General features: G+C 47.8%; 1 protein-coding gene across 3 annotated transcripts in view; it reads right to left on the bottom strand.

The window, feature by feature from the left end:
- Window positions 1-25,545, bottom strand: part of CEP131 (centrosomal protein 131) — a 1,227,592-nt gene that overhangs the window by 339,541 nt on the left and 862,506 nt on the right. For all 3 annotated transcript variants that reach the window (XM_069655164.1, XM_069655163.1, XM_069655162.1), the window contains one exon: window positions 1,653-1,760. In XM_069655164.1, coding sequence (XP_069511265.1) covers window positions 1,653-1,760 — 108 coding nt within the window. The remainder of the gene's footprint in view (window positions 1-1,652; window positions 1,761-25,545) is intronic.

The raw sequence follows: 25,545 nt of genomic DNA, 5'->3' as shown, positions 1-25,545 counted from the left end.
TTCAAACGTGGGTAAGGGAGACTCTGGCATCAACATCCTGACTTATTTAAGAACGCTTCTTTATTCCTTTGTGAACATTATCTCACGCTATTTTGTAATTAGAGGTAAGGATTGGCAATATGTTTTTTAGTATAGGCCATTATTTGACTATACTCCACTAGGACAATATTATTATTATTTGATAATCGTAGCTTGCTCCCATCTTAGATTTAGGTTTAGAGTGGACATTCATCTCACCCATTTTTACAGTTTAATAACACCCTGTCTTGCTTTGATACCATCCCTTGCTTACAGTAGATGCAGGAGTGTATGAAGGTACGGGATGTGTCTAGGTACAGGTGTGTGAAGGGAGGGGGTATAGGAGTGTGTATAGGTAGGTAGGTAGGTGGGTCTGTGCAGGGCAATAGGTAGGTGTGTGTGTGTATATATATATATGTAAAATGAATATATAGTGGGGGTAGGGATGTGTTTAGGTAGGGAGTTAGGATTCCATCTGTGTGCACGTGGGCCAACAGACTGCTTAATGAAGGGGAGACACCAGTCTCCCTCTTCCATGACGAAGACCGAACTTCCCAACACAAACATCAACAATAAATTAGATCGAGCAGGCATTCTGTCTTTTACTATGGACCAAAAAGAGACCAAGGGAGAGGTTGGCCAGGTAAAAAAACACAATGGCTGGATTACCTGCCCCTTTTTATCGTTTTGCCAATAATATATAACATTCCTTGTAATGGTTGCATTTTGTTTTTTTTAAAGCAAATTCCTGCTACTTATTCATAGAACTAAGACGTGTGGATCGCGTGTTTTTAAAAATTATGACCATGAAATTATCCCTGTTCAACATACATAAGGCTCATTCTGTCAGAGCACTCCTCTTTAGATAAAGGAGTGAGTGTCTCAGATTAGGGCGTGGAAGCGCCTACAGGGGAAACATTTCCCTGCTTAGGCTACGTGAGTGTTTATAGGTGGTCCTATGTGTCTGCAACCATTGGGTCTTGAGAGGTTTGGGACTACTTAGCTATACCCAGAATAGGGAAAGGTAAGGGATCATGCAAGTCCTAGTCCATAGAATCTGTAAAAGCCACAGGTTGCAGACACCATACATCATAAATAGGCCATAAGGAGGGACAGGAAAGAAATGCCCCATTCGCTGCTTGTAATAGACATGGAAATATTTGTAGTGCATTGTCGGGTTCCTTATCTGCCCATTTCATACCCATGGCATCAGCAGAAGATCATGCTTCGTTTTCAGATCTACCTTGGCTAGCATCCAAACGTTCTTTCCTATCTGAAGCGGGGGACATTTCAAATTCTGATTTTTGCAGCCCAAACCATTTATATATAAACAACTGATTTTGTTTACTGTCCCTTACCAAGGAAAGGCCAAGCTCAAAACAGGGGCTTTTCCTAGAGTATTTCCATGCATGTGTGTCAATTGCAAAACATTACTCAATCTAAAAGAACACATGCCCGACTTTACATGAGCTTAAAAAGGACGTGACAGCAAAAGGAAAGGGCATGAAGGCATTTTGAATGTTTTCAGGTAACCATTAGAGGTAATGTAATTCTCGTCTCACTGTCACCCAAAGAATCACTGGTCACCATTTACTGCACCCACCAGACCATCTGCAAATTATGGTAGGGCTGACCTGCTTGCCTGCTGGTTGAGGCGTTCCTTCTCCTCTGAGACCTCACTGTAGAGCCGCCTCCGCTGCTGCTGAAGAGACTGCTCCTCTTGTTCCAGTTGCTTCTCATACCTGCGGGTCAGCGGACGAAATGTTACTAGGGAGAGCACAGTGCCTAATAAGAGAGAACACAGCAGGACCAGTTTTTGAAACGTGAATGGTGATTTAAATCCCAACTCCATCATGGCTACTCTGGGAGACTTCACATGTGGTCACTAAATGGCGAGTTATGGTTTTGGGCCGGTCCACAAGGCCTGATAATCTTAAAGTCTGTAGAAATAGGTTTGCACTTAATGCGGCCAAAAACTCCCTGCACCAATTATTAATAAAGCAATTGCATTAGACTGCATGTAGAGGCCACAAGAAATATGTAACAAGTCCCTTAAAAATAGAAATGCCATAGTCCAGACAGGACAATAATGTGAAATAGCCTTTGTAGTGGAACGAATGAGGGGCCAGTCTTGGATGCTGGGACTGCATTGTGCCAGCACAAGGTCACTGTCAGTAGATTCCCATTGCCGGCGTGATTCAAATCAAATTTCTTCATGTCAGGTCCTTGTATAAATGTCACTATCTTGCAGAGCAGGCACCTACTACAGCCAAAATCGCAGGACATCCCCCACTAGGAGAAATATAACTTTGAAGCAGGGTTTGCCAATACCCAAGTTCACACACTCTGGAGAATGGTGGCCATTGATGGGCATCTAATCACCAATCTTGTCCATGCAGGCCATCAGATTGAAAAAATCTTCTCTCAATCCAAAGATATATATATATATATATATATAACGATGCATTACTTACCGTAAATAAAAGCATTTCTGATGGTTGTATCTGCTTAGATTCACATGCTGAGCATAGTCCGACATCCAGTGGTCACTGCGGAGTATTGCATTTTGTTTTTCGTAGTCGAAAAGGGGACGTCGACAAGGCGTGTCTGTAACACTATCCCTATAGTGACGTGCAATGTACCCACAATCACTCACGCGTCGAGGTCCCTCTGTATTTTTTCTGCCCTGAGGGAGCCTTCTATACGTCAGTGAGTACAGAAAAGAGAGAGAGATGTAGAAAGATGTCTATGTTCCTTCCATCCGAGCGGGGAGGAAGGGTGGGCGCATGTGAATCTAAGCAGATACAACCATCTGATGTTTGTTAATTTGCTTAAAATCACAAGCTGTGCATAGACTAGCGAGCAGTACCCGGAGTTGGAGGCGGGTTGTGAGAAGGAACAGTAGATAAAAGATGTCTTAATACTGCTTGTCCCACCTGGGAATCAGATCTAGAGTGAGCATCTAGACAGTAGTGTTTTGTAAAGGTGTGTACAGAACTCCAGGTTGCCGCTTTGCAAATGGACTCAAGGGGAACGTTTGCAATGAATGCTATGGATGCCCCAGTGCCTCGAGTAGTGTGTGCTCTTGGCTTGAAGGGTAGTTCAAGAGTGTAACAGAGTGTGATGCATTGAACAATCCATCTAGATATAGTGGACTTTGAGACTGCATCTCCTTCTCTTCCTGCTGCCACCGAGACAAAGAACTGATCAGACTTTCTCAGTGGCCTAGTTATTTCCATATAAAACATGACAGCTCAGCGCACATCGAGTGTATGCAGGCTTTTTTCTCCCAAATTGGAAAGGTTTTGAAAGAACGTTGGTAGTTCTATTGACTGGCTGACATGGAATTTCGATATGAATTTCGGTGCAAACCTTGGGTGTGTGCGTAGAACCACCTTATCTTTGTGAACTGTTACGAAGGGGTCTAGAATAGAAAGAGCCTGTAGTTCACTTACTCTCCTAATGGAGGTGATAGCTATTAGGAAAGCAGTCTTAAGGGTGAGTTCCTTAAGAGTTGCCTTGTGCATGGGTTCAAAGGGTGAGCCCATGAGCCTGGTAAGTACCACATTAAGGTCCCAGCCGGGAGCTGGGTTTGCTATCGGAGGGTGTATTCTCTTTACCCCCTCCATGAAGGCTTTGATAACTGGGACTTTCCACCATGACACCTTAAGTTGAGAGGTGGTGTATGCAGAAAGTGCTGTTAGATGGACTTTAATAGAATTGAGCACTAGACCCGAGTCCAGTAAATGGGTCAGGTACAGGACAGTTTGTGTGGGAGAGCAGTGGACTGGGTTAATGCTCTTACCTCTACACCAGATGACAAATCTCTTCCACGAATAGCAGTGGCGAGTGTTGGGTTTTCTAGCTTCTTTGAGAATGTCCATGCATCTCTGAGGGAGTTGTAAATGGCCAAAATCTATGACCTCAGGAGCCAGGCTGCTAAGTTCATGTTCTGTGGTCATGGGTGTAGTGTCTTGCCCTTGTCCTGTGACAGCAAGTTGTATGGGCAGGGCAGTTTCACTGGTGGGGACAGGGACATCTCCATCAGGTGCTCAAACCATGGTTGGCGGGCCCACATCGGGGCTATCAGTATCATGGTGACTGGTTCCTGGTGCATCTTGTGCACTATCTTGTTCAGCAGAGGAGTCGGGGGTGGGGAGGGGGAAAGCGTAAACAAATTTCCCTGACCATGGTATCCAGAGACCGTTCCCCTTGGAGCGGTTCTGTGGGTATCTGGAGGCGTAATCTAGGCATTGTGAGTTCTCCAGAGTTGTGAACAGGTCTATTTCTGGGAAGCCCCATTGTGTGAAGACGTCGAAGACTATGTCTTCGTGTAACCGCCATTCGTACTCTGAGGGCAGATCGAAGTCTCTGCTGAGTTTGTCTGCTAGTTCCCCTGGTACATGTTGTGACAATAGGAACATGTTGTGTCTGAGAGCCCACTTCCAGATGTTCTGGGACAGCTTAAACAGTCCTGGAGAGTGAGTGCCCCCTTGCTTGTTGAGGTAGTACATGGCTGTGGTGCTGTCCGTGAGGACCATCACTGTCTTCCCTTGTAGGTGTGTCTGGAAGGCTTTTAGTGCCTTGAACACCGCAAGTAGCTCTAATAAGTTTGTGTGTTCGGACGCTACGCTCGGAGTCCAGACTCCGTGAGCAGTCTGATGGGATAGGTGAGCCCCCCATCCTGTGATGGATGCGTCTGTGGTTAGAGTGGCTTCCACTGCGGGGGTGGCGAATGGTTTCCCTATTACCAGGTTTTCCTTCGACCACCACCGTAGAGAGAGAACCAAGGCCTGCGAGACCACCACTAGATCGTCCCATTGTCCGCTGGCCTGACACCACTGGCTGTTGAGCCACTCTTGCATTGGGCGCATGCGCAGGCGCGCGTGAGGTACCAAATAAATACATGACGCCATCATTCCTAGCAAGCGCATTGCTTTGCGTACCGTCACCTCTCGACCGGCCACATATTGAGGGATCTGAAACAGTATATTTTGGACCCTCTCGTTGGAGGGGAAGACAAGGCCGTCCTTTGTTTGAATTAGAGCCCCTAGGAATTGTTTGATTTGGCTGGGGTCTAAGCTGGACTTCTTCTCATTGATGGAGAAGCCCAGTTGGAACTGGTCTACGGTCTTCTGGGTGTTTGAGAAGCATGTCTCGTAGGACTCCCCTGTTATGAGCCAATCGTCGAGGTAAGGGTATACCGGTATGAACAACCTGCGCAGGTGGGCCGCTGCCACTGCCAGTACCTCCGTGAATACCCTTGGTGCAGACGCTATGCCGAAGGGTAGCACTCTGAACTGGTAGTGTTTGCCTTCTATCATGAACCTGAGGTATTTTCTGTGCGCTGGCAACATCAAAATATGAAAGAATGCATCTTTCATATCTAGTGTTGTCATGTAGTCCCCCTGAGATAGCAGGGGAATTACCTCCTGTAATGTTAACATACGCAATTTTTGTGGTTTTACAAATTTGTTCGCTGGGCGCAGATCTAGTACAGGGCGCATGGTTAGGTACTTTTTGGGTACAAGGAAGTACACTGAATAAATACCTTCCATTACCTGAGATAGGGGCACGACCTCTATTGCTCCTTTCTGTAGCAGTTCTATTTCTTGCAGGAGGATGACGAGGTGTTCTGGTGACAGGCGTCGTTTGAACTCTATACAGTACCCGTGGGCTACGGTTGACAATACCCACCGGTCTGATGTTATTCCCTCCCATGCTGAAAGGAACAATGTTATCCGGCCCCCAACCGGAGACGCATGGGAGGGGACCCGAACCTTCGGGTCATTTGGTGTTACTTGCCGAGGTGCCTCTGGGGCTGGACCCCCAGCCTCTGTCTTTGCCACGGCGTTGTCCTCTTTGGTTATACTGGTTACTGGTACCCTGATTAGAGGGCTAGTTGCCCGCAGTGTAATGCTGTTGCTGCAGCTGCTGTTGGCGTTGGCCACGAAAAAAGCGCTTGTTCCCAAATCCCCGCCTGTTTGGAGGCTTTGAGATTTGGTCTAAGGTCTTTATGGTACCAAATTCTTTCTTCGCATTTTCCAGTGCGTCGTCCACTGCCCTTCCAAAGAGATTTGACTCTTCTATTGGCTTATTAATGAGTGACGCCTGCGTTTCTGCCTTGAAACCCGAATTGCGAAGCCAGACGTGACGCTTCAGCAGAATTCCCTGCACCATAGAACGCCCAGCAGTTTCTGCCGCATCAAGAGTGTTCTTAATGATGCTCTGGTTGACCAGAGCTCCTTCTGTAACTGTAACCAATAAGCGAGTTCTTAGAGGTTCGGGGGCTTCTTCAATGTCCTGCTTAAGCTTTCCCCATTGAGCATCAGCATAGCTTGCCAAAAATGTATTATTATTGGCAATCCTAATTGAAAATGCTGCCGAGGCGGAAATTCTTTTGCCCAAGGCATAGAGCTTTTTCCCCTTCTTTATCTGGGGGAGCCTCGCTGGTTCACAGTGGAACCCCAGCCCTCTTCCTTGTGTTAGTCACCACTAAGGAGTCCGGGACTGAGTGACCCCTGATATATAATGGGTCTGACTGAGAGGGTGAGAACAATTTCTCGATTCTTGGATTGACCCCTCTTACCAGCGTGGGGGTGGACAGCGATGGGGTGAGTCGTCTCTTAACCGAGGCGAGGATAGGAATAGTTTGACTAGTGGGAGGTTTTTCTTTAATAATCCTTTCAACGAAATCAGTATCTGGGGTGACCTCCCCAGTTTCAACTTCGAAACCGCAGCTGCCTTCCTCAGTAGCGCATTGAAGGTGGGCTGATCGTCTACTGGAGATGGGTTCCTGACCGGTGTGGTCTGAGGAGAAGAAATGTCTATAATGTCGGGGTCTGTAGACCCGGATGACTGCCAGGGCTGTACGCCACCTTCACCTGGGTCCTCCTCGTAGCCCTCCTCACCTATGTTAGTGTCATCATGAAAACCTTCTCCCTCTTGTTGGTCTTCATTATTCACAAACTCATCCTCTTCCTGGAAGTGAGAGTCCTCTTCAGTGAGGTTGTAAGAGTTCATGTCTTCCTGTAGGGGGTTAAAGAGCTTCGGGTATTTAGCCCATGGCCCCTCCTGGAGTACCTCCCTTGGCCTCTTGGGTGTCCTATTTTCTGGGACGGTCATGAACCTGTCTAGCTTGTCCATACATGACTGGAACCTCCCTACAGTCCAGTAAGGTAGGCCAGAGCGGTCCGGGAGTGAAAAGGGAGTTCCCTCTCCCTGTAGTTGCTTAGTTCTGTCCCATAGCGTCGAAGATAGAGTCCCTTCGCCTTCTGAGAAACCCTCTCGCTGGCTAGGGTCTTCTGTCGACGGTGGGAGCTGTCCCAGCCTACCCTCCGGCATCCTCAGAGTTTCTTTGGCCATGTGAGCGGTTTTCGACGTGTCACCCGTCGTCCGTCTCTGGCTGTCTTTAGAAACTATACGCGCGAGGCTTTCGGCGATCAGCTTCTCCGTCGAGGGAGCGGCCGACGGCGCGCTAGACAATGCAGAGTCTTTACTGGCAACGTACGCAGTCTTGTGAGGTGCGTCGGCTGAGGATTTGGGGTTAGCGCCCTTATTTACAGAAAGCCCAGTCGCCGGTCGCGGAAGCGGTGGCGGGGAGGGCTTGCGACCCTTATGGTGACGCTATGGCTGCCTTCGTATTCAACGAATGCGTGCCGTGGGGTATGTGCTTATGTGTTTTTCTGTGTTCGTCCTTGTCGCCGGGGTGTTCATCCCCATAAGCGGGGCGTGAGCGGGGCTTGTCGGGGCTGGGGACGGACGACGAGGAGCGGGAACACTCCTTCGAGAGGTCTACAACCTCCGTTGCGGAGGCCGTGTAATCACTGTCGTCACATTCGGCAGCGGCAGCTGGCGAGGTGTCAGACCTAGACATCGCGTAGGCTTCCCACCTTTTGACCCTGCGGTCCTTTAAAGTTTTGGGTTTAAGTAACTTACAGGCCGCACAGCCGTCCTCTTTGTGATCGAGGGGCAAGCAACGGTGCTCGTCCTTCCAGGTAAACTTGCCCTTGCAACGTGGACAAAACCTAAAGGGTGTCCTCTCCATAGCTGAGGGCATGAAATGTGATTACGACCTCGAAAGAGAGGGAGGGGAAAGAGAAAGGCATTCTCAGAGTGTTAACAAAGAAATGACCAACAACCCCACTCTCCCTACTGTATTAGGCCGGCGAGGCCCGGCCACGTGTTCGGCAGCGCCGAAGGATCTCCTCCGCTCGTCCCTCCGTCGAAGATCTTGCCCGGCGGAGAACAGCTTGGCAGCTACGTCGAGGGAGGGATCTATGTGATAGTCAATAATAGTAAAATGACCAAGGGTCGAGGAAATGATTTCGCAATGTCTCTTGAGGAGCTTCGCATAAGGTGACCAATAACTAGGCAGAAAAAAACAATCTGAGGGACCTCGACGCGTGATGGATTGTGGGTACACTGTACGTCACTATAGGGATAGTGTTACAGACACTCCTTGTCGACGACCCTTTTCGACTACGAAAAACAAAATGCAATACTCCGCAGTGACCACTGGATGTCGGACTATGCTCAGCATGTGATTCTAAGCAGATTAACAAACATCAGAAATATATATATATATATATATAGACATATATATATATATATACACACACACACACACACACACACATATACCTGGGCATCATCGGTAAACAAGGGAAGAGGGGAAACTAGCTGTATGTACCAGTGGTTGCTGTAGAGTAGCCCCTCAACGCTCACACCAAAATAAATATAACGCACTAGGGAAAAAGGCCCAGCACACCTCTTGCAATGAGAACAAGGTTTAATCTCACAAAAACACAAGTACGTGCCAGCAAAGAACTCTGCTGCCACGGAGCCCTCTGACAAAACCAGCATAAGCAATGGGTTTTAAAGATACACGTCGTCATAGGTTACAAATCCATGTAGCTGGTTGGTGCAACCTTATACACATATAGCCTGCTCCATACAGGATGCCAGGTGATTGGTTCCAGCATCTTCTGTCCATCTCCTTCAACGTGGGGATCTTCTTCCGTCATCGAGCACAAAGGCTCCAATTGGCAATTTGGTTACACAATTAATTATTTCAGAACTCTACAGCGCACCTGGTACCAAGGACATGTGTGGTGGATACTTTCGAGGTTCCGGTAACTTCTCAGAATTACATGAACCCTCCCCTCTAGCCCAGACCCTGCTGGCGCCTCCACAACTTTCCCACACAGACCTTAAATGTGTTACCTTCTCCCCTGACACCTCGCAGCACACATCACATGAACCCATGGTGGGGGCAATCCATCCCTGCTCTCTGATCTTCCTGATAGATTGGCCAATGTACAGTTTTATGGCCAGGGGTCTTGGGCTGGTCTGTGCACTCAAATTCTTGTGTCCTGGGCTTGGGGGCCCCTGGCCGCTATAACGTAAAGATCTGGACTCACGAAGGCCTAAAGCTCCCACCCACTTCTCTTGAGATAACAATTAAAAGAACAACTCTGGCCCTCTCTTGGTCTTGCAGGGCACATTCCTTCTGGGTTACATGCACTAATGATAATACACAATGGAGAACTGTGTATCTCCAATGAATTAATCTTCTGCATGGCTGCTAGCAGAAGGAGCGCGCACACCCTTCTAACCCTCGGAATGGGATTAAACATACTGGCATAGCTATGACACGAGGCCTCGATTTCAAGATGGCATCTAACTTCTAAAATCGAGCCTCATTCCACACAATGTTATTACCAGGATTCACTACATTTCCACTACAATCTAACTTCTATGGGTGTCCCTCTGCCCTCTACATTCTCCCAGCTCCCCTACAACATCTCCTTCTACAATCTCCTCGTCCTAAATCGCTGAGGGGCCTGGGACATCCGCCCCTGCTCCCCAACACTGCATATATATGTTACAAATGACAGACAAAAAGACAAGCCAGCAGAATCTTCACACTAGATAATGGCACATTTGCAAATAAGGTTCCCTAGTTCTTTTTCAGAAAGAAAGGAGCAAAAACGTTTAAGAGAAGGATCTTGCGCAATAGTGGATCAAGCGCCTCAAAAGCAAGCTATGATCAACTATATCAAAGGCAGCAGAGATGTCCAACATCACCAAAGGTGAGAGGTTCTTTGTCAACTGCTTACAACAGTTCACCCAAGACAGTGAGTAGAGAAGATTCCATGCTGAGCTTTGGAGAGAAGCCATACAGGAACGGGTAAAAACAAAAATCTGACTCAAGTTGGCTACTGGCCACCTTCTCCAATACCTTGGCAGGCCAAGAAGGACCTGCAATAGCCCTGATGTTAAGAACCAATGGATCTACCGTTATTTTTCAGAAAGGGATTGGTCAAAACCACCTGCTTCAAAGGGTCTGGAACCACTCTTTCCATTAAAGACAGATTGGCAAACTGATTATGGGTAGGTTCAATGAGCAGAGCAGCTGTTTAGCATGAGACAGTTTGGGCAAATAAATATGAAACTGAAGGATGTCACTAGGGCTTATAGGATGTAGCAAAACATAGGTTTAGGGAGTGCAGCAGATCTTTGCATTTTCAATTTAGAATACCTGGGGGTGGGGGGGTGTTTACAGGGGAGAGGGTCCTTCATTATATCCGCTAGCCCCCCACATTCTCGTGTAAAGCAAAGTCCTGCATGCTAGAAACACTGCCAACCAATTTCCAGTGAGAAAGTGAATAACCCCCCCCCCTTTTCACAGGTGTTAGGGGAGTTTCCCTAAAGTACTCCTGGCAGTAAGACTCTAGTAAGCTATCCGAGTGGTTTGTAGATCCCCCAACTCTTAATATCAGTCTGTACTAGCTCAGGACCTTGGTAGTGTGGCAGAGCAGTCAGGCTTATCTTAAGAGGAAGATGTGAGCTGTAGGTAAGTACTTTGAATCTTAGCTAGACAGGGACATCAAAGAAGCACTTAGATTTATATAAAAGATATATATGTGTTATATGTACACCAGAATCACAATGCAGTTTTCAACAGGTCATACGGTAAGGCATTTACTCTGCAAACACATAGGAAAGCCACATAAAGGGAGAAAAATAAGTGATTAGCGCACCATGAGCTTAGTTCAAGGTTCTAGAAATTTTCTTCACCTGGCAAGTCTTAAGTCGAAAAATGCAACCCTAGCTAAAGGCAGTTCAGAGTGGGCTTGAAGTCTTGACAAACAGTGAATAATGAATTCCTGTGGATTCCTTCCAGTGTCTAAAGTTACTGAAGCAGCAAGTTAGCAACTAACAAATGAGACTTCAAAACGGACTCGAGAAGGGGACACAAGCAGCAGCTTGGGTCAGAGGTAAGAGCGGGTTGCCCTGGACACCTCTACGTGCACACCAACGCTCTGGAGTGAATTCTTGGAATCATGTAAGCACTACCTTTTTCCCCACGGTACCTTTGGTTTGAAGAAAGTGTGTGTGTGTTGGCTCCTCCGTGATGGGGCAGCTCTGGGCCTGAACTCAGGATTCCTTGGTCTGGTGACGAAAGGCAGAACAATGGACGATGTCTCTCAGCAGCAGTCTCGAGGGAGGACCTGTAGCACATCTTTCAGCAACTTCTTGGTTCACTCTGCGGTTTTGGCGCCTTTTCAGCAGCACCAACAAAGTACACAGACCGCCCGGTTAATTTTCTTCGCTTCCTGCAGTACCACACTCTGCTGAGGGGGTCCGGAGATGGATCGGATCCTTGCAGTGTCATTACGGTTTCAACATCGATTTGGACGGATTTGGCTTTTCCATGATGATGCACTTGAAATGGGCAGCATGTCTCCTGGTATTGGGGTTCTGCAGCTCTGGAAGCTCCTAGTACCTCGGGGGATGGTTTGTTTCAAAGTTGGTCTTGGGACTGGTTGTTCCCACCAGCCACAGGGAAGGAGTCATCCTCTTATGAGCTCCACTGTCTCATAGAAAATGGGGCCAGGACATCAGTGGTCGCTTCACGGTCTTGCAAAGGGTCTGCTGGTGTCTGGTTATCTTTGTTGAGAAAGATCAACATTTATGGGTCATTTTACCTCCAGCTGTGTACCCCCAACTTTTCGCTGTTGTCTGACCATCCTAGCCTGACTTTTACCAGTGGAGCCCAGCCTTCTGCTGTACTCGCCTGGACTTTTGCCCATTTTGTTATGGGGAAACTGACATGCCCTTAAGACAGTCAGTACTGGGAGAATTAGTTTCCCTTAGTCTTTCACTTTGTTGCTATTCTTTAGTAACATTTTATCAGTGCACAAAGTACCTTACAGTAGCGTGTGCTGGGATCCTTTTTAATTTTTAAGGCCCTATACACCCTCGAAGGATTTTCGGTGAATGTAAAAGTGTGCCTTGGACAGAGCTGATGGCAGCTGTTACTTTTGATGTGTTTTCAACTCTTTTCAATGGTCCAAAACCGGGTTGATCACGATTGGGCCAGGACAGTGGCCAGTGCCTAAAATGGCCATGACACGAGTTCTGTTCTGTCCTTTGGCCATCTTGTCCCTTTGCCTCCCCCAGGTCGAGCAGGCATTGGAAATTCCGTATTTGGTCATGCAGACCCCTGAGCAAACCGAAGCTTTTGCAGGCTTCTGCATACCTTGTGTGTGTGCCAAAACCGAAAAGGTGATGGCTGGAAGGTTTTGAATTGATCTGAACCACTGGAATTGCTCTGGGCAACCTTACACACCACAATTCTTTAGCCCGTCTGTGCCATTGCAAAAGGGGTCCAGCCATATGCAAATCAGTCAGGTGCTGCCACTAATGGTGTGTGTGTTCCTCCAGGATATCTGGTGTACTGTGTTACTGGGACCACTGTGGCCCGTGATTGCTCCACGTCTGGGATGGCTGTATGTGAGCAGATCTATTGGTTTCTCTTCCTTTTGGCGCGATGGAGTTTATGGATAAGAGAAGGCATCTTACACCCATTCCAGGTCGATCCTCTGAGTTCACAACAAACTTCGTGAAGGAGCCAAGTATCCCGAATCAAGAAGCAGATCTGTGGAACCACTGGTGACCCTTCAGGAAAGTTTGGCACCCAGAGCCTGAGGTTGTCCCGTCGGACCCCCTGTTTCTGATCGAACCTAGAAGGCCAGCAAGGGCGCGTTGACCCATTGGTATAGTGGGACAAACTATTCTTGGCACCTCCAACTTAACCTGTAAGTGAGCCTTTTCGGAAGTGTTCCTGGATGGCCCAGTGTACTGACCGCCCATGACCTTTGCCATGGAACCGCCGCCGTCTCGAATTTTTGCTTCAGCCTTTAGAGACTGCAAGCTATAGTTAGAAGGCACTCCTCCACGGGTTTCGTACACCTAGAATTCCTAGGTGTAGAGTTGGGAGAGTACGCCTGAACCAGAGCATACGCGGACACTGTGTTGCCCAGCTGTGGTGATGAACTTCATGGGTCCCTTGCTGCTGCTGTGCCCCCCTGTGCCCTCAGACCCACTTCAGCGGAACTGGCATGATTCCTTCCTCAGGAGCGGAGAAATCACCACTGCCCCCTGTCCCCACAGAATCATCCCTGGAATGCAGCCCCTGAAAGCTTCGGAGCCGCGCAACCTAAGTGGACTCGACTGCTGAAGTTTGGTCCGGAGTGTGGCAGGGGTCGGTGAGTACTTGCAATCCCTTACCAGTGGCCCTTGGCGCTTCCATCCATTTTTACGCACGAGTGTCCCCTGAAGGCTACTCTTCTTTATCGAGGTAGCCTGTCCTACTGAGCTATTCTCAACTGTTGGATCCTGTCCTGCCCTCTTCCGGAGATGCTCCTCGAATAGTGGGAACTCATTCTTCACTGCCTCACCCACCTCCCTGAGTCGCTACAGCCCCTTGAAGAGACCCTGTTTTGACTTAACCGCACAACCGTGTGCACCAGCACCGAAAGTACTTTTGAGCTCAAGGCTCCACTCATTTTAAGGACTGGACTACCTCTTTAGTTAGGGTTTGAATTGTGAAGAATTGCCACAGAGATAGTCGCACTGAATAGCCCCTTTCTTTTCAGGTTGTGGAGCTGGCCATTGGTTGATGTATATATGTTTGCTAAATTAGTGTTGGATCTGATGAATAATTATTTTATATTTGACTTAGAAGACCTTTAATAAATGCATATATAGTTTTAATATAAACCTGGCAGAGTAATGTGTGTGCTCTGGATCACCCTCACCCCTCCTGAGACCTAATCCTGACCGCCGCACTAATGCTACCGTGATTGGTCTGGCTTGTCCAGAAGGGTATCCTGTTCCAAAAAACTAGGCTGGCCTTCTGAATCTCTGCCCACCAGGTCAGAGTTCAGAAATCCATCTCAACAGTCATCTTCTTTGGTTACTTCCGTTTCCTGTGGTCGACTTCGGTTACAGGTCAAAATTTCGACTCAAAAGGGTCGAATGACAAAAGGGTCGAGTCAATTCGACCGAAAAAAAAGGTTTACATTTTTTGGGGGGGGGCTCCCCCAAAGCCCTGTTTTTGGTGTAAAAACACCTTTTTTTACCTATACTAAAGCAACAAAAAAAATTATACATTTAAAAAAAAAATTAGATCCTTTTGTTTTCGGTCGAATTGACTCGACCCTTTTGTCATTCGACCCTTTTGAGTCGAAACTTTGACCGGACATCGTCGACTTCCTTTATACTCCCGAAGCCTCACCTTTCATACAGTTCCAGCAGACACTCCTCTGCAATCTCTCTCAGCATTTAACAGAAAGTGGCTTTTGGCTGTCCAATCAGGACAGCCAGACCCCCTGTGGGAGCTGGACCCATTCAAGCACTCTGGCAGACAAAGGACAGAGGGGAGGAAGACTCATCCACCACTTCCTCCCTGACGAGATACTCTGGAGCCTAGGCAAGGATACCTACTGGTTCCCACCAAAGGCAAAAAACACACACAGGCCTTCCCCTCCGAGAATGGTAGAAGGGGGAATAAAAAACGACCACGAAAGTAATGGCAAAAAAAAGAAGGGAGGGCCCCCAAGTTGGTACTCAGGTGCCCCTATTGTGCACTACCACGGCTATGGGCATAAAAAAATACACAATAGTTGGTAGAACACTTTCACTGCCACCAGCCATAACTAGGTGATTGTCTATGTGACAAAAAAGTCACAGGAACAAAGAGAAGGGGGATACTAAGTACCCCTTTGGCACTCCACTGAAGTGGGTGTCTGTCAGTCTCTCAGACTATAGAGTTTAAGGAGAGATACTAGGTATATCTCTATCCTTAAGAACTGTACTTACTTCAGAATATAGAAAAATAATCTTACCCAGCACCACTACCCATAAGGAGCTGCGTGCTGCAGTAGTAAAACACAGATGCCTTTAATAGCTATAGAGCAGACAGACTCCAAAATACAGGTAGAATACAAAGAATAGAGTTCCAAAAGACAGAGCCCACAAGAACGAACGTGTGTAAAAAGGCTTCACTTGTTCAGGATTGAAAGAAAAAGATCCAGAAGTCCAGCAAAAAAGTGCTGGGGGGGTCACACTAGAAGAGGTGATGAAGCACAATAATGATAAATCTTCCTAACAGGTCTTCAAAAATCTCCCCCATATATATTTATTTTTTGTAATTTTGTCCAGCCATTGACAGTGTTAATAGATTCATTTGGCTTCAGTTCATCTTTTATGCAGATGATACCCACATTGACAGGAATGGGGATCTGCACATTTCATTCTGATGGCATGGGATTTTTAATAGTCGACGGTACTCAAGATCTGTATGATTCCATGTTCAGCCCCATACCATGCACCAGTGCCCTTCCCATGTCCTATGTGTAAAGCATATAAACTTAAAACGAGATGCCATTCTTTCACAGGCTTTACCAGTCAGTGCCTATGTGGCTCTTTTTTTGCCAAGCCTCATAGAACTCTGTCCAATGCTTCTGGCACTGATAAAATCTGGGTTGTTATGGAAACACCATCATCCAGATTGGATCAGACAGTCCTTATGTCTGGGCAAGCCAGCTTAACCAATAGGGTACCTTCAGGTAATTCACAGTGCTGCTACCTGACCACTTACTGGTTCTCATAAATGTGACCACACTACTACTTTGCTTCAGTCTCTTCATTGTTTGCCGGTACAGAAGTTCATCTTCTTAAGGATCTTTGTGTGGGGCATAGAGCATTCTATGGTAAAGTCCCATCTCTTTCCTGTTATTAAGAACTCTACAAATGCTTGCCATCTTCAATACTCCAAACCAATACTGCAGTGCTAATACGAGTGCCCGCATTTCCTTGGTAAAATGAAAGGGGAGTTATCTTTTTTGGGCTCAGAATTTATGACACTCAATTCAGCATACACGAAGGGCTCTCTCCGATTGAATAAACTTTAGGTAGATCCTGAAACCCGCTTTTTACCCCGTACTTTTCTTCTTCCACTCCTCTTCAATGTCAGCTAAATTAAACCTTCAATAAACAAACATATTAGCCCTCAGCATGGTGGCTATCCGCTGAAATCACCAACTAATCTAGCAGGTCCACCTGACAATCCGCTAGGCACCAACCAGGCTCCTCCTTAACCCACCTAAATCATCTGCATACTAAAAGCCAAGCTACACACTAAAATATTGCCAATTTTTTTTGAATGAGTAAAATGTGATAATCCTCAGTTCTCAGAAGTACCACAATGAAAGTCGGACGCCAGTAAATTCCACTAGCATGTTACCCAACACTGTAAATTCCAAGAGATGAATACATGTAGTCAAGTGGCTGTGGAATGGCAAACACCCCCCTTTGTAAGTCAGGACTAAATTTTGCACAACCCATGACACGCACACAATTTACCACACAACATTGTCTGAATGTTATTTGTTTCCAGAATGTTCCACTTTTCATTTTTAATTGCAGCATTTGTATTGTGGGCGCCTCTTGTATCTGCTCTTAAGTCCTTGTTTGGACTTTCCTTACTCATTAGTCTGGGCTTTTGTTCACCTCCACTGCCACAAGACCTCATCCAAGAAAGTAATATGGCACACTGTTGAGTTCCAAACCTTGTTTTGGGGTGTCCTAATGAAACTTTAGCACTCCCCTAAACATTTTGTATACTTTGTGGAGTCCCAACTACTACTCGCGGACAGTCACTTCTAAAGAAGTCTCCCTCAAAGCTGCATCCGAATTTTGATGTTCTGTCCTCATTACCCATCTAGACTACCACAATAGGAGTGCTCCCATAGGATCCCATTGTGCCTGCCCCGAGCTCTCTCACTGATAGTATATTTGGGATTAGTAATTTACTTTTTTTTTAATGTCTTTATTTTCCAATTAACAACATCTATACATACAACATACAAACTTCAACTGGCATTCCGGCGGATTCTGCTATGGGTTAATTATCCTGGAGTATCCAACGGCTTTGCCTTCTCAGTCTGTGGCCACTTCTACGGGCTGCGTCAGTATCCATGCGTATATCGTCTATTCTTCAGTCACTTGTGTCTCACTGTCCTGGGGTCTCTGGTATCCCCGTACCTCCTCCAGATCCTCTTCGTCGGTTTCCTCTTCCTCTCGTCCAAATAGATTCTGCACTAGGGAGTTCCATGCCGCTATTTTTCCAGCCGTTTCCCCCTCCCCTCTCTGCACTGCTCTGATCCACTCCGCAGTCTCTGCTAGTGTCCACTTCCGGAGGTCTGACCACCATGCTTCTGTGGTCGGGCCTTTTCTAGATTTCCAGGACATGGCTATCCTTCTCTTGGCTAGTATGCATATCAAGTCTTTCATCTTTGCTAGATGCACTTTGTCCCTGCCCCCTCGAGGGAAGAGGCCCAGCAGGTAGCACTCTGGGTGCTCCGCCTGTATCTGAAGGCCGCTCTTCGCTATTTTGGTCCTAATGCCTTCCCAGAAAGTCTGTACCACCGGGCATGTCCAAAACATGTGCACCATGTCTGCCTCATCGGCCGAGCACCGTGGGCCCCCGCTGGGATCACCTCTACTTATCACGTTCATCCTTTTAGGTGTGAGGTACGCCGTATGTGTTATGTACAACTGTGCTTGTTTGAACCTTGCGTTCCTGGACACTCTCTTTGGGTATCTCAGCACCCTAATCCATTCTTGGTCACTGAGTGGTTTGTGGAGTTCTTCCTCCCAACGTAGTTTTGTGTGCAACTCCTGTTCTGTGTGGGGTCTCAGCATTTGGTCGTATAGTCTGTAGGTCGTATGTGTCCCCTCTGAAATGTCATACCACAAGTCCAATGCACCTGTTGGTTCTTCTTGGTCTTCCCATTCTGGCCAGCTATCTTTAATTCTGAGGATTAGTCTGTTATACAGGATGAATTGGCCCTCATGTATGTCGTATTCTTCCACCATCTCTTGGAAGTCTGCCCATCTCCCTTCTCTTCTCACGTCTCCAATTTGCGCTACACCTTTGGCTTCCCACTGTATCCGGAACGTTGTCAGCAGATTTGTGTCCATGTCTATTAGGCCCGCTAGGGGTATTTGTGCTGAATAGGGGTCCTAAATCCCCTGTAGTTTCCATGCTCTCTTCCACAACCTCACTGCAAGGTTGAGCATGTACAGCAGAGTCCTGAGCAGGGGTTTGTCCAGCCATAGTATTTTCCTCAGGTAATATGTTTTCAATGCGGGCTGGAAGTTATTTTTATCCATTGTTTCGTCTTCCCCTAGCCATTTGACCTCAAATTGTAACTGCCCAGCCAGATAATACCTTTCAAAGTCCGGCAATCAAATGCCTCCTCCCTCATAGTCTCTCTGTAGAGTCCTCATTGCAATCCTACTTCTCCACCCTGCCCACAGGAAGTTCCTCGCTATTGTGTTTAATTTCGAGAAGAAGGTCCTAGGGATGCTATGTGAGATGTTTGTGAAGAAGTATAACAGGCGTGGGAGTACTACCATTTTCAAGAGGGCAGCCCTGCCCATCATCCGCAGTGGGAGTGTTCTCCAGAAGGTCATGCATTTTCGTGTTTTGTCTAGGGCTGCTTGCGTATTATGTCGGTGAGAGTCTGCAGTATCATGGTGGCCCTCTATTGCCAAATATCTGAAGGAGTGTGCTGCCCACGTTAGGCCTACGTCTGGGAGTTTCTCCAGGGGGACCGGCCTCAGGTTTGCCAAGGGAAAGATCAGAGACTTCTCCTTATTTATTGCTATACCTGAGAGTCTGGTGTATGCTCCTATTGCTTCCAGGAGGCAGGGCAGGCTAGTGCGGTGGTTTTCTACAAACAATAACATATCGTCCGCGTATAACAAAATTTGGTGGAGCACCCAGTCTACCTCTATCCCTGTGTCTCCGTATTCTGCTCTAAGGAAGACTGCCAATGGTTCCAGGGCCAGGATATATAACATTGGTGACAGTGGGCACCCTTGTTTCGTTCCTCTATAGATCCTCCAGTCCTTCGAGATATATCTCCCCGTCTTTACCCTGGCTCTGGGCTCACTATACAGTAGCCTAATCCATCTAAGGAACCCTTCATCAATGCCAAAGTGGGCGAGGACCCTCACCATCCACCCCCAATTCACCGAATCGAATGCTTTGACTGCGTCGAGGGACACTATCGCACATTCTTCTCGTCCCTGGTTTGTTCTGTCTATCATGTGGTGGAGTCTACGGAGATTCCATGTGTTCCGTCCAGGAACGTAACCGGTTTGATCAGGATGTATCAATGTGGGGATCACCTGCTTCAGGCGGTTAGCTAAAACCGCCGTTAGTATCTTAACGTCCTGGTTTATGAGGGAAATTGGCCTATATGCCGTGCACCTTGTGGGCGGTTTCCCTGGCTTAAGGATCGGAACAATAATTGATTCTGACATGCTAGTCGGTAATCGTACGCTTTCATATGCATCTTGATAGGTCTCCAATAACCTTGGTGTGATAGTGTCTTTAAACTTTTTATAGAACTCTCCTGGGAGTCCATCCGGGCCCGGGGACTTTCCTGTAGGGAGTTCTGCTATTACACCCGCTATCTCTTCCTCTGTGAGTGGGGCATCAAGTATTTGGGCCTGCTCTTCTGTTAATTTTGGCAGTCTTATTTCTGCTAGTGCATCGGTTATGTCCTCAGGGTCTACCTCCGGGTTGGGGGCATATAGTTCCTCATAGAACTCCGCAAATAAGCAATTAATGTGCTCTTGGCTCCTAACCTCTCCCCCTGTCTCGTTTTCTAGCACCGTAATGGGCTCCCTCTTATTTTCTTGCCTAGTGAGCCAAGCCAGGAGTCTACTGGGTTTGTCCCCTTCCGCATGTAACCTTTGCAGATACTTCCCATAATTAAACCGTCCCAGCTTCTCCCAGAGTTCTATGCACCCCGTTCTCAACTCCATCGGTTCCTCGGGCTCCTCCCCCGCTGCCTGCACCCTATGTTCTTCTGTTTCTATTTGCCTTTCTAGGTCACTAAGTTCTGCTTTGGCCACTCCCTTTAGACCTCCCATTTTGCCCATTGCTGCCCCCCTTATTACCACCTTCAACGCATCCCAGAGCGTGGCGTTACTCTCTACACTCCCTATGTTATGATCGAAGTAGTCATCTATTGCTTCCTGCAGATGCTCTTGGAATTCTCCCTCTTCCAGAGCTTCTGCCCGGAGTCGCCACGTTGGTATTTGGGCTTTCCCGTGTGAGTGTGCCCATGTTGTCAATATTGGAGCGTGGTCTGAAAGCATTCGGGCTCTAATGCTAATCCCTGTAAATTCGTGTAGTGATTCAGTGCCCGTGATTATGTAGTCTATCCGTGTAAATAATCTGTGGGGTGCGCTATAGTGTGTGTGTACCCTCTTCTTGCCCCATGTACCTGTCTCCAGATGTCTGCCAGCTTCATGTGATCTAGGACCCTCTGCAGTTCCTTGGCGGGTGGTGCTGGCCTCTTAAGTTTGTCGTCCGATTGGTCCAGGAGCGGGTTCAGTGTGCGATTGAAATCCCCAGCCCAGATGAACGTTGTATCTCTGTACTGGGCCAGTTTAGGTGTTAGTTTTTTGAAGAAATCTGCCGTGTCATGATTTGGAGCATAAGTATTGACTAGGCACACTTCCTTATTTTCCAGCATGCCATGCACCATCACCGTTCTTTCTTCTTGGTCGATCTCTTTTTTAATGAGTTGGAATGGCACTCCTGGGGCGATCCATATCAATACTCCTCTTGCATAGTTGGAGTATGTGGCGCTATACACCTGCCCTCCCCATTTTTTAGCAACTTTGGACTGTTTCTCTCGTGTCAGGTGCGTTTCTTGGAGCATTGCTATCTTGACCTTCATTTTGTTCAGCCAGGCGTAGACTCACAGTCTCTTAACGTACGCGTTAAGGCCCCTCACGTTCCATGTTGCTATTGTTAGCTCATCCCGGCTTATAGGTGTTTGTAGTCCTGGCCTCGTCATCCCATGGCCCTATTTTTTTGCCCATTTCCCTGCTTCCGTGTTCCCCGGTGCTGACCGAGGCCACCCACGTGGGACTCACTTTCTTCTTCTCTTGACGCCCGTATCTCAAGGATCTTTGCTGTAGTCTACTCCAGTCACTATGTGCTGATATTTCCCCATCGTAGTCTTTGACAATTCCTCTATCGCCAATGTCATCTTCCAACCATTCGTGTTTATCGATAACCCAAACTGTAACAAAAAAACTAACGCCCAGCCCCCCCCTCCCCCTGCTCGGGCCTCGCCGCTTCTCTTGCCGTGCTCCTCTAGATGAGGCTGGCTCGCTGCAGCGTGATGCCTTAGAACTGGCATCTGAACTCTCTTTCACACTTCCTGAGGGTGCGTTTTACTTGGCTAATGCGGTTTAGTAGGGCTGGTCGCTCCTTCATATTTACTTTTCTGTTCCTGACTTCTCATTTGTTAAGTACTTGGCTTCCTTAATTCTGACTATCTGCAGATCTCTTGCCCAGGCTGGGCTCTGCCTCTGTTAGCGTTTCTCTGCTCTAGTTGGGGGATTCCTTGGGCGTCCATCCACGTATAAGCCTCTTCCGTGGACTCGAAGAAGTGCGTCTTCCCCTTATTTATCACCTTCAATTTAGCCGGAAACAGGAGCATGTATCTTATCTCTGCTTTTCTGAGGCGTTCCTTTGTGGGGCCAAACTGTGCTCTTTGTTTTTGAACCGTAATTGTATAGTCTGGGTATATGGTAATCCTGGAGGAGTTCCTGATGATCTCCCTCCCACCCCTCGAGAACGCCAATATCTTTTCTCTGTCCTTGAAATTCATGATTTTGGCGATCATGGCTCTTGGAGGGGCACCCGGCTGGGGTCTCCGCATCAGTGCTCTGTGTGCCCGTTCCACCGTGAAGCCCTGGGACAGTGTTCCAGCTCCAACCTCCTTTAGGAGCATGTTCTCAATGTAGTCCGTGGGGTCATTTAATTCCTCTCCTTCCGGAACCCCGATTATGCGGACATTGTTTCTCCTTGCCCCCCCTTCTGCGTCTTCTGCCCTCCTTTCCAGGATCTTAACTCTCTGGAGCACCTCCGTCATTTGGGTCCTTGTGGCGGCGGAGTCCGCTGTGTTCTGCTGTACGTGCTGCTCCGCTGTTGTCACTCTGTCCGCCAGGTTTCTTGCATCCTGGAGAAGGAGGCCTACGTCCACCATGACTGTGTCCAGTTTTTGTTCTAGGGATGCTTTCAGGGCCCCTATGGCTGTGGCCATCTTCTTCTCAAGAGACATCTGTAGGGTGGCGATCGCCTCTAGGATCTGTCCATCCTTTCCTCTGTCTAGTTGGTGTGGGGTGTTCGCCTCCATCAGTGCTACCTCCGGTGGATTCAGCTGCCTATTGTCTGGTGTCTTGGCAAAGTTGTCCATACTAACTTGTTTCGTTTTCCCCTCTGCCTTCTTATTGGGCAATGTCACTGTGCGGGCCTTGGGTGCTGCACTGCTGTCTCGACCGTTGCCTGTGGCTCGTACACTGGATCCGTGTGGGGTCAGGTTCTGATTGGGTGGGGGCTGCCGGCAGCTGGTTTCTCTCGACTTGCTACAGTCCCTCAGTTCTCATCCTGCCCCTCTTTCCCAGGCTTCCAGATTCGGCGCGCGGGGTCGCAACTTTATCCCCGCCTGGTATCGTTCTTCTATGGGTTCCGCCCTGCCTGTAGTTCCAGCTACGTGTTCCGTATGGGCTTGTCTCCCCTGTATTGTCAGTGAGGGGTGCGCCCTGCTGTTATTATAATTGTTATAGGTTCCGCTCTGGGCGGAGTGGGCGCCCCCTGCTCCTCCTCACCACTTTCCCCCGGTGGGTTATGGATTCTGACCGTTGTGCTTGGGCGATCCGTGTGCACCCGTAGTCCCTCTGCCAGTCCTTTATACTCTCCTGAGGGTTCCCTATATTTTCGGGTGCCTCCGCACGCCCTCAGGGTGTCGTGTGGCCTTCCAGCGCCCCCCTCACCTTCTTGCCTCTAGAACCCTGGAGTGATCCGGTGACGGCCATCACTTCCGTGTGTCGTTCCGTGTCCCTCCGCTCCCTCCTGGGTCCTCACCGGCTCTCGATCTTCCTCCAGATCTCCTCACTGTGCTGATGGGCCCAGCGGGGGATGGAGGCGACGCTGTCCTCAGCGCGGGTCCTCCTTGGATTACGGGGCTTGTTCCGCTCCCTCGGCGCAGCCTTCTTGCGACCACGCCACTTCCCCAGTCGAAGCCGCTCTCCTTTCTCCGGGCGCTCGCTGCTGCTGTTCCGCTGAGCCCTGGCGCCTGCTCCTTACTTGCTGCGCCCTCGCTGGCGTGCAGGGCTTATCCGGCTCTCTCGGCGCCACCTCGTCCGCAGCCACTCCACTTGCCCCATCGCGGCCACTCTAGCTCTCCTTCCTGCGCCCCCCGCTGCTGTCCTCCTTCCTTCCCCGGGCTTGCAGCTCCGTCCGGCAGCCTCTCGTAGTCCACCGCTCCGGGTCGCTACGCTGTTGGTTGTGTCTTAGCGGGCCGCCATCTTGCCTTCGGTGCTCTGCGTGTTTGCTGCCCTTTTTTGTCTAGTTCCACGGTCCGGTTCTCCTCAAGACTTGGATCGGATAGTCGGTGGATCTTCCGACGCCTGCCAGTAAACTTTCGGGTCGAGTAAGTCAGTTTTTGATTGGATTATATTCAGGATCATTCAGGAGCTTCCCTTTCGTACTTCTCACCGCATGGCCGCCTAGCCACGCCCCCTAGTAATTTACTTTCTTAACATCACCCAGTTTTAGTACAACATTGGTGACCACTTGTTTCCTGAACAGGGCACTTTGAAAGTCAAGTGTGATTTTGTACACTAGCAACACCACTGTTGGCCGTTATGCCTATGTGAGCCTCTATCATAGCTCCCAAAGGTATTACTGCTTCATTGGAATCTGGTTTATATTGGATGAGGACCTCTCAGACAGAATGTACAAGAGAGGGAGGCGGGGTGGGGGGGAAGAGTGCCTGCAAAGTTGAGCTCGGCTGGCTAATCCTGATTGGATGCCCCCCAAAACTATGAAAGTAAACAGATGTTGATTGGTGGTTGGGTCGCCCCAGCAATCTCTGTGTATAACAAATGGCATGCTAGAGGGATGAGACACGTCTGAACATCCTTGATGATAAAAAAAAAATCACTGTTGCCTTTTAGAGATACACCAATTGTTCAGAAAACTCAACGGCCCCAAGAGGAACCAGGGAAAAATGGCAGGGTCTAGATAAGTATTTGTTTTAGTTACTTAAATAGAATTCCAAAGTTCCCAAAAGATCTTCTAGGGAAGAATTCAAAAAACCCCACAGTTATTCTGCAGTTATGGAGTTAAACTAGGTAACTGTGACTTACACCACAAAGAAGCAGAAGGGATAACCAGAACATGGTTTAGTATGTGGGCGCCCCAGAGAAGAGGTCCATCCCCGAGGTTCAAGATCCAGCAGGCCGGGAGACCTGGTTGCAAAGTGAGTCCAGTTTGTGGTAGAGGCAGACAAATAATTCATCTGGAGCTGAGCAACCAACCACAGGATGGGTAAGAAAGGAGGGGAAATACACATGGTGCTGGCTGCATTGGAAACAGACCAGAAGAGCGGGTGCACAGGTGAGTTTTAGTGTCAGGATTAGACTAGGTGGAGGGAGGAGTCTATGTTTGGAATTCATGTTGCAGTCAGGACCTGCCGAAGAAGCCCCAGCAATAATAATTTAATGTGATAAAGTTTAGTTAATAAACTTCACACATAACGAACAACATTTAGACATAGAATAGTACTAAAATCAGATGATATAGCTTAACATAGGATAATAAAATAGCAAAATAGCAAAAAATTACAATTCTTAGTAAAATAAGAAATAAACAATCATGCCTAGAATATATCCAAAATATGCCACCTTAACTACAGAGGAGTAACGAGTAAACATAAACATAGATTAGAACATTGCTCAGAGCATCAAAACATTATAGTTCTCATGTCTCAACAGTATGCAATGTCCCTAGGCATAGGCAGAGTCAAATATTTAATGTAGACACAATGTTCAAATCTTGATGCACAATATTTCCTCGAACCTAAGCCAGACATTGTAAAAAGCAGTCAAGACTTGAATGCTCTCTGAATGTATACAGTGGTGCCAAAATGATGAATCAGAAATTGTTGCCAGGTCATGGATAGATTTCTCAATATGACGATGGATTACGTCTATCATGCTTCCACATTGTGTCAATACATGTCGGGCTGACTGTAGTGCATTGCCAACTTTTACACAGCTGACAGGTACATTGTT

This window comes from Ambystoma mexicanum, chromosome 3q (genome assembly GCF_040938575.1).
Source record: "Ambystoma mexicanum isolate Mex_15411 chromosome 3q, UKY_AmexF1_1, whole genome shotgun sequence".
In the NCBI taxonomy this organism is placed as follows: domain Eukaryota; kingdom Metazoa; phylum Chordata; class Amphibia; order Caudata; family Ambystomatidae; genus Ambystoma; species Ambystoma mexicanum.
Note: the sequence above shows the minus strand (reverse complement) of the source record. Positions and strands in the feature narration are given on the sequence as shown.